The sequence below is a fragment of the Babylonia areolata genome, chromosome 4 (assembly GCF_041734735.1).
Source record: "Babylonia areolata isolate BAREFJ2019XMU chromosome 4, ASM4173473v1, whole genome shotgun sequence".
Classification (NCBI taxonomy): domain Eukaryota; kingdom Metazoa; phylum Mollusca; class Gastropoda; order Neogastropoda; family Buccinidae; genus Babylonia; species Babylonia areolata.
Window position 1 is genome coordinate 20,743,736 of NC_134879.1, and position 19,071 is coordinate 20,762,806.

Consider the following 19,071-nt stretch of genomic DNA (forward strand, 5'->3'; position numbering starts at 1 on the left):
ACATCACTCACACACATCATCTCAATAGCTCTCCTACGGATCAGCTTACCGAGCACCCTGACAAGAACCTGTGTTAAAGGCCCCATAGCCTTTTGCCGTCATCAGCGCTGTGAGCTATACCCAGTGTCCAGGGCTCGGCACTGAAAGGCGGGGCCCAATCCTCTCCTTCCGGTGTTTTGACCTCCACGAACGGAAGCCAGGTACCCATTCACACCTGGGTGGATTGAGGAAGCCAGGTACCCATTCACACTTGGGTGGATTGAGGAAGCCAGGTACCCATTCACACCTGGGTGGATTGAGGAAGCCAGGTACCCATTCACACCTGGGTGGAGTGAGGAAGCCAGGTACCCATTCACACCTGGGTGGAGTGAGGAAGCCAGGTACACATTCACATTGGGTAGAGTGAGGAAGCCAGGTACCCATTCACACCTGGGTGGATTGAGGAAGCCTGGTACCCATTCACACCTGGGTGGAGTGAGGAAGCCAGGTACCCATTCACACTTGGGTAGAGTGAGGAAGCCAGGTACCCATTCACACTTGGGTAGAGTGAGGAAGCCAGGTACCCATTCACACCTGGGTGGATTGAGGAAGCCAGGTACCCATTCACACCTGGGTGGAGTGAGGAAGCCAGGTACCCATTCACACCTGGGTGGAGTGAGGGAAATCGGAGTAAAGTGCCTTCCCCAAGGACACAACACCATGCCGAAACGGGGCCTCGAACCCTGGTCACTGGAGAACACTGGACTTCAAGTCCAACGCCTGACAGTTTCTGCCGCGCCGCCTTCTTCACCGTTGGTAGTGCGGACTTCTGACCCACTGTCCACCAGTGATCAAGGTTCCAAGCGCTGTTTTGGCGTGGGTTTGTGGCCTTGGGAAAGGGGGGTTTACTCTAATCTTACTCAAACCATGCGGATGCACTCAAGGCCTGATTAGGCGCATTGGCTTTGGCTGCTAATCAGGCATCTGCTAAGCATATGGGGTGCAGCGTATATGGATTTGTCCGAACATAGTGACGCCTCCTTGAGAAACAGAAACTGAACCTGGCCTGCCTATGAACCCTGTAAAACTGTCACACCAATCCACTGCAATGAACACTCGGCACAGCTTTTAAGTCTGCTGCCAAGCAGCAAGCTTGGTACGATGTGTGTGTGCCTGGAATCATGGCTTAATAAATCCTTGCAGCAAGAGTGATGGGGGGGGGGGGAGGAGAGGTCCGGCAGGAGTCATGTCCCCTCCCTCCCCTCTTCGCACACCACCACCACACACACCCCCGTTGCCCCAATTGATCTGCTGCCACAGGCCAAAGGGGGGGGGGGGGAGGCCACCAGATGGACAGGCCACTCCCGACCCCCACCTTACCACACCACACCCCACCTTACCTCACCAGGAAGAAACAACAGCACCAGCGGGAGCATCATCCATCATCCTGTCTACTTAACTCTCTCTCTCTCTCTCTCCTCCTATCTCTCTCTCTCTCTCTCTTCGAATCTACATCTTGTAGCATTCCTTCGTAGACTCTCTCTCTCTCTCTCTCTCTCCTACTGACATACATTTGCAATGAAACGCTTTCTTGGTGTCCCATTACACTCATTAAACACTATAATGTATGGCGAAACCGGCAGGTACCCATGGCATATTAGATCAGTTGTAAAATGCATTGTAAAAAGGCATACTACCCCCCTGTCACATGTACTTTTATGCTAATGACAAAGTACCAAAGTGTCGCAAATCTCTTATTTGTTTATATTGTTTCAATTTTGTTTTCTTTTTCTTTTTTCCTCTTTTTTTGTGTTGTTGTTGTTCTTCATTTTGTGTTCCAGTTCATCTATTTTGCACCATTTTGTTCTGATTTGTACCTACTACGTCACCAGAGCTTTTCAACTAATTATATTAAACATTTCAGTGTTAAGTGTTCAGTGTATTCCTTCGTAGACACACATTCTCTCTGTCTCTGTCTCTCTTTCTCTCTCTCTATATGCGCGCGCGTGCATTTCCCTCCTCCCTCCTGACATCACCAAATCTGTGCATACCTCCCAGTCTGTCCCATGAAAATGACTGGAAACGAAGCAAGGCAGAGAGAGAGAGAGAGAGAGAGAGAGAGAGAGAGAGAGAGAGAGAGAGAGAGAAGACAAGACAATTTCATCATTTTTGAGGATAACAAACATGCTTTTTTTTTTCCATCCTTCCATCCAGTCCCAGCCCTGAACAGGGTCTGCACTACACACACACACACACACACACACACACACACACACACACACACACACGCACGCACACACACGCACAGAGGCACAAGCATGGTATTAAAATGCATAAGAAAAAAAAACATAAACATCGCAGAGAGACGCGCGCACACGCACACACACACACGTGCGCGCGCACGCATGCACGCGCACGCACACGCACACACACACACACACAGAGGCTGACATTAATGGCACTCTGTTACCGAGGCTCAATGTCTTATAACACTTCACAAACCGATCACAGGGCAAAGACAACTGCCACTTGAGCAAACACACAGACACACACACACTCTCTCTCTCTCTTGAATAGATACATAGACCGACAGACAGATAGACAGGCAGGCAGGCAGATAGACAGACAGACAGACAGACAGACAGATAGATAGATAGATAGATAGACAGATAGATTTGCGCAGAGATTAGGTACAAGGTGAGTGATGTGTCGCTGGATGCAAGCCCGGGCGATGTGGTGTGGGTGTAGTCTTACAGAACAGTCTCTTTCCCACGTGGCACTTGGGGATCCTCAAGTGCTTACTCCACTCCCCAAGCCTTTCTCTTGAAAGGGAAAGGCCACAAAGCAGCGGAGGTTTGAAATCAACAGTCTTCCTTTCTCTTGGATGGACTGCTGACCAAGGCTTAGTTACAGGCTCCATTTATCTGACAGGGCAGGAGTGTCCAGCGTCCGCTCAAGTCAGACAACCTGTCACTGCCACACTATGAAACAGAGGACTGAACAGACGACACACACACTGACCTGTGCATCAAGTCAGACAACCTGTCACTGCCACACTATCAGACAGAGGACGGAACAGACGACACACACACTGACCTGTGCATCAAGTCAGACAACCTGTCACTGCCACACTATCAGACAGAGGACGACGGAACAGACGACACACACACTGACCTGTGCATCAAGTCAGACAACCTGTCACTGCCACACTATCAGACACAGGACGGAACAGACGACACACACACTGACCTGTGCATCAAGTCAGACAACCTGTCACTGCCACACTATCAGACAGAGAATGGAACAGATGACACACACACTGACCTGTGCATCAAGTCAGACAACCTGTCACTGCCACACTATCAGACAGAGGACGGAACAGACGGCACACACACTGACCTGTGCATCAAGTCAGACAACCTGTCACTGCCACACTATCAAACAGAGGACGGAACAGACGACACACACACTGACCTGTGCATCAAGTCAGACAACCTGTCACTGCCACACTATCAGACACAGGACGAAACAGACGACACACACACTGACCTGTGCATCAAGTCAGACAACCTGTCACTGCCACACTATCAGACAGAGGACGGAACAGACACACACACTGATCTGTGCATCAAGTCAGACAACCTGTCACTGCCACACTATCAGACAGAGGACGGAACAGATGACACACACACTGACCTGTGCATCATGTCCGACAACCTGTCACTGCCACACTATGAGACACAGGACGGAACAGACGACACACACACTGACCTGTGCATCACGTCAGACAACCTGTCACTGCCACACTATGAGACAGAGGACGGAACAGACGACACACACACTGACCTGTGCATCAAGTCAGACAACCTGTCACTGCCACACTATGAGACAGAGTACGGAACAGACGACACACACACTGACCTGTGCATCAAGTCAGACAACCTGTCACTGTCACACTATGAGACAGAGGACGGAACAGACGACACACACACTGACCTGTGCATCAAGTCAGACAACCTGTCACTGTCACACTATGAGACAGAGGACGGAACAGACGACACACACTGACCTGTGCATCAAGTCAGACAACCTGTCACTGCCACACTATGAAACAGAGGACTGAACAGACGACACACACACTGACCTGTGCATCAAGTCAGACAACCTGTCACTGTCACACTATCAGACAGAGGACGGAACAGACGACACACACACTGACCTGTGCATCAAGTCAAACAACCTGTCACTGCCACACTATCAGACACAGGACGGAACAGACGACACACACACTGACCTGTGCATCAAGTCAGACAACCTGTCACTGCCACACTATGAGACACAGGACGAAACAGACGACACACACACTGACCTGTGCATCAAGTCAGACAACCTGTCACTGCCACACTATCAGACACAGGACGGAACAGACGACACACACACTGACCTGTGCATCAAGTCAGACAACCTGTCACTGCCACACTATCAGACAGAGGACGGAACAGACGACACACACACTGACCTGTGCATCAAGTCAGACAACCTGTCACTGCCACACTATGACACAGGACGGAACAGACGACACACACACTGACCTGTGCATCAAGTCAGACAACCTGTCACTGCCACACTATCAGACACAGGACGGAACAGACGACACACACACTGACCTGTGCATCAAGTCAGACAACCTGTCACTGCCACACTATGACACAGGACGGAACAGACGACACACACACTGACCTGTGCATCAAGCGGCAGGGAGGAAGGCAGGTGACGGTGGAAGCGGTAAGGGAGGTAAGGCCTGTGGTGTGTGGCGGTCAGCAGGGGCAGGGGAGGTCACTGGGGCATCCGGCACCACAAGTCAGCATGACCGGGAGGGGGGTGGGGGTGGCAGAGAATGGTTGAGAGGTGGGGGTGGCGGGGGCTCTCTTTGTTGAAGACTGGCTGACACTTGATCACTCAGTGTCCAACTCCAGTGTATAACCCCTGTCAAACACACACACACACACACACACACACACACACACACACACATAGTATGAAATTGAAAGAAACATTGTTAAAAGACACATGCCATACCTAGCGAGTTAATGTTACAAAATGTTATAATCAAGGATGGCGAAATTTGTTTATGACACAGTAGCAGTTTCTCTCTATAACACACACACACACACACACACACACACACACACACACACACACACACACACACATATACAGATATATATATATATTGATATAATCATTATGTTTATAACTTTAGGATTTCATGATATGCGCAAAAAAAAGGATACAGATAGATAGAAGGACAGAGAGAGAGAGAGAGAGAGAGAGAGAGAGAGAGAGAGAGAGAGAGAGAGAGACAGACAGACAGACAGACAGACAAATATATATATATATATATATATATATATATATTCTTTTGTGTCTTACAAACCTTAACGTTCCGTGACATTAAAACATTCTTCTAATCCATTCTATTCGATTCGATTCACACATCCCCAAAACAGGTGGCGGTTATGGTGACACATTGATGGTCGGTGGTGAGGTAGTGATGGTGATGCACAAGATGGTGACCAGGGATAGATATAGTTGTCCTGAGGACAAGAAGATTTTTTTTTCAAACGACTGTGTTCCCTGTCTCAATCAATGTGTAAAATCTATGGCAATGAATCAATATGCAAAATCGTGCATATTCTGTTAGTATACTGTTAGTATGTGTGCGTGCGTGCGTGCGTGCGTGTGTGTGTGTGTGTGTGTGTGCATTTATGTGCATGCACGTGGGTGCATGCATGCGTGTGTGTGCATGCCATGGTCTATGTGTTGGCGCATGCGTACATGTCTGTATCCACGTGTGTGCAAGTGTGTGCGTCTGTGCGCACAGACGTGTATGTACACGTACACACAAGAACATGTGCGTTGACGTGTGCAGTGCTGGAACGTGAGGGAGAAAAACTACACGGGCAGAGACTGATGAAGGAAGCCCTGTACGACGAAACCATTCCCTATCACGAACCAACCATGACGCCTTGCACATCAAATGCTAGGAAACGGGCTGCAAGTCCTGATCAGTGCGTTGGCTCTGTGTGTACGTCGGGCAGTCGATCCTTTTTATTTCTTTTGGGGTTTTTTGTTTTGTGTTGTGCTTTCGTTTTGTTTTGTTTTGTTTTGTTTTGTTTGTTTTTGTTTTTTGTTGTTTTTTGTGTTTTTGTTTTTTGTTTGTTTGTTTTGTTTTGTTTTTGCTGAAGTGGTGCAGTGAGACAGAGAGACAGAGAGATAATCTATCAGTCCGCACCCTCTAACACCCCCCTGAAACATAAACTGCATATGAAAGTGTCCAAGCCAAGCTGGGCCATGCACCTCTTCCGAGCCCGGGATGGATCGTCTTCAAACAGGCGTTCCCACACCACAGCAGACACCACACCACACCACACCACAGCAGACACCACACCATGCACGTGGCAGTCCCCCAAACTACGGACCGAAGCAGTGGTACCGAGACAGACCCTGGCAAGCTGGTCCCAAACTCTACTGTCACTCCGCTTCGTCGCTCTCTGCTCTGCGAACCAGCGATGTTCGGAATGGGCACAAACACACACACACACACACACACACACAATGCACTTTCAGTTTCACACTCAACTCTCACGCTCCCGACCCAGTGCCCTCCCCACTACGAACCAACAACACTGTTAGAATCTGCGGCTACACACACAAGGAACGCGCTTTCAGTTTCACACTCCAAGCTTAGCCCTCGAAGGTCATACTCTAAGCCGGTCCCGACTCACTCTCACCCTCTACAAACCAACGCTGTTGGAACAGAAGCAGCGACCACCACAAACACTGAATGGATCGCACTTTCACACTCTGTCGCCTGCCTGCTTGCTGTTCCTTCCCCTCTCTCGCACTTCGTGGCGACGAACTGCAAGCGCACACCACAACGCCGTTGCATCACACGCAAGTTCCCTTCCAATCTTGCGCGCTGCACCAATCCTGGTCTTCCTTATGCGTTTAATGTCCAGCTGGGTGTAGTTTTGTTGTTGTTTTACCCAGTGAAGGAAAACTGCGTGGAACATGTCATCAATTTTAGTTGGTAAAGATTCCCAATGTTGTAAATTTGGTTCTATGAAGAACAGGGAAGTGTTGTTTTCTTCCTTCTCCCCGGAAGGCTTCCTCTTGTAACACCCATAACCAAAAACATCCCCAACACTATTAACGCGTCCAGATAAGCACATAATAGTGAGAGTTTGGACTTTCTGATCAACTGCGCAGGCGAGCGATGACAGGTTTTGGTAAACTGAGCGAGTGAAGTACTGGTTGTGTCGGTAAATGGTTTGTGTAGGTTTTTCCTCCACAGTGGCATTCTACTTACAGACTATCAGCTCCAGTGCTGTTCCCCAATCGGCCTCACAAGCAATGACAGGTTGGCCTGCAAAGGTGTACACCCACACCAGCCATCAAACACCCCCACCCAACCCCCCTTCCACTTTTCCAGCCCCCATCCCCGCCCCTCTCGGCGAAATTACCCGTCATCGTTCAACGGTAATTGGTCATCATCAGCGCTTGTCTCGACATTCACATGTGGGGACAAACTTGTGCTGATTTTTTTTTTTTTTTTGGTCTGTTTTCCCTTCCTCTGTTAGATGTTGTCGTGTTTAGCCCTATCACAGAGCGATGGGCAGCCCCTGAAATGAATGTTTTAAAATGATTGTTTCTTAAATCTTCCGACACATGTTCCAGTTCTGACATTCGTCCCAAAGTCTCCGCCTTGCTGTTTCACTTTCCCCTCACAAACGTTCAAAAGCTGTATGTTCTAAACTTTGTCCTGCACGTACTAACAAGTACCTGTATAAAATAGTTCCACATCGTTTCCTGTTATTCTATGTTTTTCAATTCCCTCGACGATTTTTCCAATATATTGACAGCTCATATCACATGGCCGATGTTTCTTTTCCCCAAATCTCCAATATTTCAAATTTCCCAACAGCTGTCAAATATACATCATATCTCCTAAGTTCTAAACCTTCGTGCACAATCATAGTGTGTACTTTCCGTTGTGTGCTTTTACATTTAACAAAGATCCAAATCCCCCTGCATAAATTACAACCCTCCCTACACGTTACAAATCTTCCTGCATGAGGTCCAAATCCCCCTGCATGAGGTTCAAATCTCCCTGCGTGTGTTGCAAATTTCCCGGCATGAGGTCCAAATCTCCCTGCATGTGTTGCAAATTTCCCGGCATGAGGTCCAAATCTCCCTGCATGTTACAAATTTCCCGGCATGAGGTCCAAATCTCCCTGCATGTGTTGCAAATTTCCCGGCATGAGGTCCAAATCTCCCTGCATGAGGTCCAAATCTCCCTGCATGTGTTGCAAATTTCCCGGCATGAGGTCCAAATCTCCCTGCATGAGGTCCAAATCCGCCTGCATGAGGTCCAAATCTCCCTGCATATGTTGCATATCTCCCTGCATTAGGTCCAAATTCCCCTGCATGAGGTCCAAATCTCCCCGCATATGTTGCATTTCTCCCTGTATGAGGTCCAAATCTCCCTGTATATGTTGCATTTCTCCCTGCATGAGGTCAAAATCTCCCTGCATATGTTGCATTTCTCCCTGCATGAGGTCCAAATCTCCCTGCATGTGTTGCAAATCTCCCTGCATGTGTTGTAAATCTCCCAGCATGAGGTCCAAATCTCCCTGCATATGTTGCAAATCTGCCTGCATGAGGTCCAAATTTCCCTGCATGTGTTGCATTTCTCCCTGCATGAGGTCCAAATCTCCCTGCATATGTTGCAAATCTCCCTGAATGAGGTCCAAATCTCCCGGCATGAGATCCAAATCTCCCTGCATGCGGTCCAAATCTTCCTGCATGAGGTCCAAATCTCCCTGCATGTTGCATATCTCCCTGCATGAGGTCCAAATCTCCCTGCATATGTTGTAAATCTCCCTGCATGAGGTCCAAATCTCCCTGCATGTGTTGCAAATCTCCCTGAATGAGGTCCAAATCTCCCGGCATGAGGTCCAAATCTCCCTGCATGTGGTCCAAATCTTCCTGCATGAGGCTTAAATCTCCCTGCATGTTGCATATCTCCCTGCATGAGGTCCAAATCTCCCTGCATGTGTTGCAAATCTCCCTGCATGAGATCCAAATCTCCCTGCATGTGTTGCAAATCTCCCTGCATATGTTGCAAATCTCCCTGCATGTGTTGCAAATCTCCCTGCATGAGGTCCAAATCTCCCTGCATGTGTTGCAACTCTCCCTGCATGAGGTCCAAATCTCCCTGCATATGTTGCATATCTCCCTGCATGAGGTCCAAATTTCCCTGCATGAGGTCCAAATCTCCCTGCATGTGCCACAAATTTCCCAGCATGAGGTCTAAATCTCCCTGCATATGTTGCATATCTCCCTGCATGAGGTCCAAATTTCCCTGCATGAGGTCCAAATCTCCCTGCATGTGCCACAAATTTCCCAGCATGAGGTCTAAATCTCCCTGCATATGTTGTAAATCTCCCTGCATGAGGTCTATATCTCCCAGCTTATGTTGCAAATCTCCCTGCATGAGGTCCAAATCTCCCTGCATGTGTTGCAAATCTCCCTGCATGTGTTGCAAATCTCCCTGCATGAGGTCCAAATCTCTGCATATGTTGCATATCTCCCTGCATGAGGTCCAAATCTCCCTGCATGTGTTGCAAATCTCCATGCATGTGTTGCAAATCTCCCGGCATGAGGTCCAAATCTGCCTGCATGAGGTCCAAATCTCCCTGCATATGTTGCAAATCTGCCTGCATGAGGTCCAAATCTCCCTGCATATGTTGCAAAATCTCCCTGCATGAGGTCCATATCTCTCGGGATGAGGTCCAAATCTCCCTGCATATGTTGCATATCTCCCTGCATGAGGTCCAAATTTCCCTGCATATGTTGCATATCTCCCTGCATGTGTTGCAAATCTCCCTGCGTGAGGTCTAAATCTCCCTGCAAATGTTGCATATCTCCCTGCATATGTTGCAAATTTCCCGGCATGTGTTGCAGATCTCCCGGCATGAGGTCCAAATCTCCCTGCATGTGTTGCAAATCTCCCTGCATGAGGTCCAAATCTCCCTGCCAAGCATGCACCCCAATTGAATAAATGCAAATATAAAAACCAAAACACGTGTGCTATATCTCCAGCATCAGAGACACAATGTATTTGAGTTGTTTTTTTCCCCTGTCTCTCTCTCTCTCAACAGAAACCAATAATGGAAGTAGGCCACACAACTGCATTAAGATTTCACGCCGACATCCAATTCAGGTGACATGGGCTGACGGAGGTAGCATCCCAGGAGACAGAGGGGTGAGGAGGGGAGGGGGAAGAGAGGGTACCTTCGACACCACCACCAGCACGACCGACGACAAGTCATTAGGGCGTGCAGAGAGAGCCCATTTTTACTGCATGCTGTGGGACCTAGGAGGCCTCCAGTGTTGGTGAGAATAGACTGCACGCGTGGTACGAACACAGCAATGGTCTGTCTCCACTCTGCTACCGGCCTGGCCGCTTGGTTGCTCATGGCATAGCCTCACTTGCCTGTTCCCTCCACACTGGCTCCCCCCCCCCCTTCCCCTCCCCAACACTCCCTGTACCCTCCTCCACACTCCCTTTTCCCTCTGCCCCCCCCCCACGCCCCCAACCACTCCCTGTACCCTCCCCTCCCCCCACTCCGTGTACACTCCCCTCCCCCCCCACTCCCAGTACCTTCTCCTCTCCCACACTCCCTATTCCCTCCCTCACCCCGCCCCCCCCCCCCCATCACACTCCCTTTTCCCTCCCCCCACCCCCCCCACTCCTGTATCCCCTCCTCCCCCCCCCCCCAACACACACACTCCCTTTTACCTCCCCACTCCCTGTACCCTCCCCCACACACACCCCTGGATCCACTCCTCCCCCACACTCCCTGTACCCTCCCCCCACACACACTCCCTGTATCCACTCCTCCCCCACACTCCCTGTACCCTCCCCCCACACACACTCCCTGTATCCACTCCTCCTCCACACTCCCTGTACCCTCCCCCCACACACACTCCCTGTATCCACTCCTCCCCCACACTCCCTTTACCCTCCCCCCACACACACTCCCTGTATCCACTCCTCCCCCACACTCTCTGTACCCTCCCCACACACACACTCCCTGTATCCACTCCTCCCCCCACTCCCTGTACCCTCCCCCACACACACTCCCTGTATCCACTCCTCCCCCACACTCCCTGTACCTCCCCCCACACACACTCCCTGTATCCACTCCTCCCCCACACTCCCTGTACCCTCCCCCACACACACTCCCTGTACCCTCCCCCACACACACTCCCTGTACCCTCCCCCACACACACTCCCTGTATCCACTCCTCCCCCACACTCCCTGTACCCTCCCCCCCCCACACACACACACACTCCCTGTATCCACTCCTCCCCCACACTCCCTGAAACTACTCCCCCCACACTCCCTGTATCCACTCCTCCTCCCCACTCCCTATCCCCTCCCACCGCCCCAACCCCACCCCCCCACACACACACTCCCTTCCCCCCTCCACACTCCCTGTATCCACTCCTCCCCCACACTCCCTGTACACTCCCCTCCCCCCACACTCCCTGTTCCCTTCCCAACACTCCCTATTCCCTCCCCTCCACCACACTCATTTGTTCCCCCTACACTCCCTGTTCCCTCCCCTCCCACACACATTCACCACTGGCAGGATGTAAAATATCGAATAAATCAATGGGACCACTCTCATTTTATCTCATCTGATTCAATCTGTTTTAATACTGTAATATTGATCTAATGGAGGGGGTTGTGGGGGGGTGTGGCGGGGGAACAACAACTCCTCCCCCCTAATATTACCACTGTTGTGTAAACACAAAGAATGCAGCTAGTCCCAAACATTTTCTAAATTCAAGACAAATTACAAGTCTAATGTATAGAATTCGTTTAAATGCCTTTCGTACAAAATTTTCTAAAAATATAAAATGTATATGCGGTAAGCAAATAACTGTAAGCCATCTACTCATTCATTGTCCGAGCATATGACCGTTAATTCCAAAAGATGCAGTTGATGACTTTTCTTCCAATATTACATTAGCCACTGAAAAGATTTTGAATGATTATTCATTGCTCAGAATGTTTTCAGAAATTTTAAACTCCAGTCCAGTTGGTATCCTCCTTTGATGTATTATAATTAATGTTGTTATTTATATTTACATTGTTGTAGGTTAATACTTGTTGATATGCATATACATATTCTCCCTTCCATGACACCTCATTCAATACACACCACCATCTCTTTAGACTTTTTCTTATAATAATATACCTTTCCTCTGATACATAACATGAACACTTTTTTACACTAATATTCACATGCACTCCCTTTCCTTTATCCACTACTTTACTCCTTTCCGTCTAAAAACACTTATAGTGAACAGACGTTAAACTGAAGATAAAACACACGCACACACAGAGACATACATATGCGCACACGCACACACACACACACACACACACATGTATACATGCGCGCGCACGCACACACACGCACGCACGCACGCACGCACACACACACACACACACACACTTATATGTGTATGTCTTCTGTCCTGTAAACCTTAAGGTTTCACAACAAATAAAATCCATTCTATTCCATATTCTGTTCTATTCACACACGCACATTATTGCAGACAAATCAATAACTGACTTAGTAATGACGACACTATCCATTATTATCTTTCACACCTCATGCAATATTCACGACAGCGAAAAGAAAAGCTGGCACTGTGCGATGGCATTGTACCCCCCACCCCCAACTCCCCATCCCATTTCTCTGCCATAAATGCAACAGCTGTAATGTTCATATTAAGACAGCCATGCCATACAATGATGTGCCTTTTCCCCCCATCTCCATGCCAAAAGTGGGACATCTGTTCCCTTCTGTTCGCTGCTCCTCCCCCACATTCCCTGTACACTCCCCCCCCCCCATACCCTCCCCTTCCCCCACACTCCCTGTACCTTCTCCTCTCCGACACTCCATATTCCCTCCCCCCCTCCACCCCCCCCCCCCCCACACACACACACACACTCTTTTCCCTCCCGCCCCCCACTCCTGTATCCACTCCTCTCCCACACTCCCTGTACCCTCTCCTCTCCCACAATCCCTGTTCCCTTCCCCACACTCCCTATTCCCTCCCCCACCCCCCGCCGCCCCGCCCCCCCCACCCCCCCCCCCGCACACACACTCCCTTTTCCCTCCCCTCTCCCTGTACCCTCCCCCCACCCCCCACATACTCCCTGTATCCACTCCTCCCCCACACTCCCTGTACCCTCCCCCCCAGTCCCTGTACCCTCCCAGCCACACAGGATGCACACTGCAGTAAAAAAAAAAAAGAAAAAAAAAGCATGTGACTGTGTACTGGTGGATGGAGCACGTGTGTCTTCCAAGTCCTCCTCTGAAGCCAAATACAATGACTGTAGGCAGCACTGCCACACACTAGTCACATACAGAGCGGAGGCTTACAGGTAGCGCACCTGAATAGGAACTTATGTCCAAGAATTTGAGTCCTTTGTATGGACCGGGATTTTTACCACCACGCCCCCTTCCACTAGACCTTGAGTGGTTGTGTTGGTGCTGGTATTTCGGATGGGACAATAAACCAAAGTCCCATGTGCAGCATGCATTTAACACACGTAAAAGAACCCATGTCACAAATGATTGCCCCTTGCAAAATTCTTTGATAGTAAAACACTAGCAGACAGACAGCAACAACAACAAAAATTAAGAATAAAGAATATAAGGTAGCACTGCTCTGTGGCAATGTGCACTCCTCAGGGAGAGCAGCTCGAATTTCAAACAGAGAAATCTGTTGTGACCGATAACTAATAGAATAGAATACAATACAATGCAATGCAACGTAACACAACACAACACAGTGCAAGACGACACAACACAATGTAATGCAACACAACACAACGCAACACAACACAACACAACACTACACAGCACAGCACAACACAACACAACACAGCACAGTACAACATGACTGCAGCCAGCACTGCCATACACGCCTTCATAGACACAGCAGTCAGGTGAGACACTCATTGTCCACAACTCTTATTTCCTTGTATGACATGGAGGTGGATGTATGACATGGGGAGGTGGATGTATGACATGGGGGGTAGATGTATGACATGGGGGTAGATGTATGACATGGGGGGGTAGATGTATGACATGGGGGTAGATGTATGACATGGGGGGTTAGATGTATGACATGGAGGTGGATGTATGACATGGGGAGGTATGTGTGACATGGGAGGTAGATGTATGACATGGGGGGGTAGATGTATGACATGGGGGGGTAGATGTATGACATGGAGGTGGATGTATGACATGGGGAGGTAGATGTGTGACATGGGGGGTAGATGTGTGACATGGGGGGTAGATGTATGACATGGGGGGGTAGATGTATGACATGGAGGTGGATGTATGACATGGGGAGGTGGATGTGTGACATGGGGGGTAGATGTATGACATGGGGGGGTAGATGTATGACATGGAGGTGGATGTATGACATGGGGAGGTAGATGTGTGACATGGGGGGTAGATGTATGACATGGGGGGGTAGATGTATGACATGGAGGTGGATGTATGACATGGGGAGGTGGATGTATGACATGGGGGGGTAGATGTATGACATGGGGGGTAGATGTATGACATTGAGGTGGATGTATGACATGGGGAGGTGGATGTATGACATGGGGGGTAGATGTATGACATGGGGGGGTAGATGTATGACATGGGGGGGGGTAGATGTATGACATGGGGGTAGATGTATGACATGGGGGTGTGATGGGGGTAAATGTATGGCATGGGGGTGGATGTATGACACTGGGGTAGATGTATGACATGGGGGTAGATGTATGACATGGGGGTAGATGTATGACATGGGGGTAGATGTATGACATGGGGGTGAAATGGGGGTGGATGTATGACATGGGGGTGGATGTATGACATGGGGTAGATGTATGACATGGGGGTGTGATGGGGGTAGATGTATGACATGGGGGTGGATGTATGACATGGGGTAGATGTATGACATGGGGGTGTGATGGGGGTAGATGTATGACATGGGGGTAGATGTATGACATGGGGGTGAAATGGGGGTGGATGTATGACATGGGGGTGTGATGGGGGTAGATGTATGACATGGGGGTGTGATGGGGGTAGATGTATGACATGGGGGTAGATGTATGACATGGGGGTGAAATGGGGGTAGATGTATGACATGGGGGTGTGATGGGGGTAGATGTATGACATGGGGGTAGATGTATGACATGGGGGTGAAATGGGGGTGGATGTATGACATGGGGGTGGATGTATGACATGGGGTAGATGTATGACATGGGGGTGTGATGGGGGTAGATGTATGACATGGGGGTGGATGTATGACATGGGGGTGTGATGGGGGTGGATGTATGACATGGGGGTAGATGTATGACATGGGGAAGATGTATGACATTGGGTAGATGTATGACATGGGGGTAGATGTGTGACATGGGGGTGTGATGGGGGTTTGATGTATGATATGGGGGTAGATGTATGACATGGGGGTGGATGTATGGCATGAATGGACGGCAGAGTTGTCCATAATTATTGAAATCTTTCATCATACACTCAACCTGTCCGTTAAAGACAGGTCATGTGATGTATAGGGCTTGTGACAAGTCAAAAACTCTGGAAACTTTTCTACCTGGCAGACCCAGGCTGCATTAAGTGGGTCATTCAGATGCTGCACATCTGATCCAATCTGCACTGCTCTGCACACACACACACGTTTCAAGTTTCAAGTTTTAATTATCCTTTCACTCCTACTGGAGTATGGAGGATTACTGCAAAATAATGTTTTCATGCCCAGAACAAACATTTCCAAATATACAACAGTGTCATATAAAAGTTGAGAAAACACAGATGTCTTTTAATTCCAAAAATGTAGCTAGACAGCATTTGCAAATCTAATCATCTTACAGCTAAAATGACTTTTTTGCCTCCTTTGAGCGTATTACAAAAATTAAAAAAACAATTTTGGAGACAAATATTTTTTTAGGAACATATGTTTCTATAACTGATCATAATTGGGGCATTCCATTATAAAATGAAACTCATCCCCAATCACAGACATGTTACAAGCCTTACAAAGCCCTAACTCTCGTGGTATGCCTTTGTCAGTGTCTCCCTGTTTCTATTTCCAGCTTATGATTACTACTTTGAAATCTGAAGAAGCTGATAACGTAATTATCAGGCATCTGACATATATTTTTCTCTACCAAATCCACTTTTGAAATTTCAATAAAACAAACATTTACTAATCACCTCTTGAGCATGTCTCCATAGATTTTGAAAACTATCTCTCAAACAAATGTTCACACACACACACACACACACACACACACACACTACTCGCCTCTAGAGCATGTCTCCATAGATTTTGAAAACTATCTCTCAAACAAATGATCACACACACACACACACACACACACACACACACTACTCGCCTCCATAGCATGTCTCCACAGATTTTGAAAACTATCTCTCAAACAAATGTTCACACACACACACACACACACACACACACAGAGAGAGAGAGAGGCAAGTATGCCTTCTAGTCATTATCATTCAAGTTCGTTGCATCAGACTGACCATCCCATACACATGATTTTTACTCTTTTATTGTTTTCATTCAAAAATGAATATTTAGAACCTTCCTGGGACCCTGATGAATGAACAAGCACTGCATCATTTCCATTTTCAGGGTGTCAGGGGCACAGTATTTATGTGTAATCAGAAGCCCTGATGAAGTGAGTAACGGTTTTACAAACCCCTACAAAAACCATATCATGTGAAGCGACTGGACATTAAATGTCCGGAAATATACCATCAAGTCATAAACCATGGCAAAGCAAGCTGCTGCCAGCAGCTGGCAGGACTGAACACAACAACCCATAACTCATTAAGTGGCTCTCCCTCTCTCTCCATTCAACCAGTCAATGGCCCCAAGCTAATGCAGTTGAAGGCTTTGATATGTGTGTGTGTGTGTGTGTGTGTGTGTTGTGTGTGTGTATTGTGTGTGTGTATTGTGTGTGTTGTGTGTTGTGTGTGTGTGTGAGTGTGAGTGTGTGTATATGTGTGTGTGTGTGTGTGTTTGTATGTGTGTGTGTGTGTATTGTGTGTGTGTGTATATGTGTGTGTGTGTGTGTATTGTGTGTCTCACATGTGTGTGTCTGTGTGCAAGAGAGCAAGGTCTCTTGCCCAATACAACCCAAAACCCAGATTGAAAGGTCCATAAGACCCAAACCCTAAACCTGCTCTGTTACACTGACCAGAACGACATGAGATGGGTCACATGACAGATAAGCCAAGTTCTACACAACAAGAGGCCGCCATGCCAGAATCAAAATGAGCATGCGTAGAAAGCAACCAACCAGGCCACTGTAAGTCTCCTTTAACCTTTCAATTACATAGGAACCTGCCACAGCAGATGAAAAGGTTACAGTGAATAACTCGACTGAATATGAAGTATATTTTTTTCATTGGATGTTCAAGTACACACTTCACGAAATGATTCAGTTAACATCACACTTAAATCTGAAGGTGAAAGCTATGGGTTTCTGAGCACTTAACTTAATAAGCTTTGACTTTCGCATCTCTTTAACCCAGTGACTGCTGCTGACAAATACATTCATCAGTGAAGGGCTGTCACCTCACTGAGATCAGACACAGCTTACAGGTCGGGGTGTCAGTGAAGGGCTATCAACTTTCTGAGATAAGACACAGCTTACAGGTTAGGATGTCAGTGAAGGGCTGTCGCCTTTCTGAGATAAGACACAGCTTACAGATTAGGATGTCAGTGAAGGGCTGTCGCCTTTCTGAGATAAGACACAGCTTACAGATTAGGATGTCAGTGAAGGGCTGTCACCTTATTGAGATCAGACATACCTTACAGGTCAGGATGTCAGTGAAGGGCTGTCACCTCACTGAGATCAGACACAGCTTACAGGTCAGGATGTCAGTGAAGGGCTATCAACTTTCTGAGATAAGACACAGCTTACAGGTTAGGATGTCAGTGAAGGGCTGTCGCCTTTCTGAGATAAGACACAGCTTACAGGTTAGGATGTCAGTGAAGGGCTGTCGCCTTTCTGAGATAAGACACAGCTTACAGATTAGGATGTCAGTGAAGGGCTGTCACCTTATTGAGATCAGACATACCTTACAGGTCAGGATGTCAGTGAAGGGCTGTCACCTTACTGAGATCAGACAGAGCTTACAGGTCAGGATGTCAGTGAAGGGCTGTCACCTTTCTGAGATAAGACACAGCTTACAGGTTAGGATGTCAGTGAAGGGCTGTCACCTTACTGAGATAAGACACAGCTTACAGGTCAGGATGTCAGTGAAGGGCTGTCACCTCACTGAGATCAGACACAGCTTACAGGTCAGGATGTCAGTGAAGGGCTGTCACCTCACAGAGATAAGACACAGCTTACAGGTCAGGATGTCAGTGAAGGGCTGTCACCTCACTGAGATCAGACACAGCATACAGGTCAGGATGTCAGTGAAGGCTGTCACCTTACTGAGATAAGACAGAGCTTACAGGTCAGGATGTCATTGAAGGGCTGTCACCTCACTGAGATAAAACAGATCTTTCAGGTCAGGATGTCAGTGAAGGGCTGTCACCTCACTGAGATCAGACACAGCATACAGGTCAGGATGTCAGTGAAGGCTGTCACCTTACTGAGATAAGACAGAGCTTACAGGTCAGGATGTCAGTGAAGGGCTGTCACCTCATTGAGATCAGACACAGCTTACTGGTCAGGATGTCAGTGAAGGGCTGTCACCTCACTGAGATCAGACACAGCTTACAGGTCAGGATGTCAGTGAAGGGCTGTCACCTCACTGAGATAAGACAGGTCTTACAGGTCAGGATCAAGGATGTCAGTGAAGGGCTGTCACCTCACTGAGATAAGACAGGGCTTACAGGTCAGGATGTCAGTGAAGGGCTGTCACCTCACTGAGATAAGACAGAGC

The 19,071-nt window shown here is 48.3% G+C and overlaps 1 protein-coding gene across 5 annotated transcripts in view; it reads right to left on the bottom strand.

Annotated features, from left to right (window-relative positions):
* The window catches only part of LOC143281598 (alpha-(1,6)-fucosyltransferase-like), an 86,013-nt gene that overhangs the window by 54,151 nt on the left and 12,791 nt on the right, over positions 1-19,071 (bottom strand). For 2 of the 5 annotated variants that reach the window (XM_076586842.1, XM_076586838.1), the window contains exons 2-3: positions 15,743-15,809; positions 4,720-4,965 (exon numbers count right to left, since the gene is read on the bottom strand). In XM_076586842.1, coding sequence (XP_076442957.1) covers positions 4,720-4,727 — 8 coding nt within the window. In that variant the 5' untranslated portion in view covers positions 4,728-4,965; positions 15,743-15,809. Of the gene's footprint in view, positions 1-4,719; positions 4,966-6,339; positions 6,499-6,773; positions 6,876-15,742; positions 15,810-19,071 lie in introns of those variants that run through there. The other 3 variants (XM_076586841.1, XM_076586840.1, XM_076586839.1) reach the window with 3 other exon arrangements.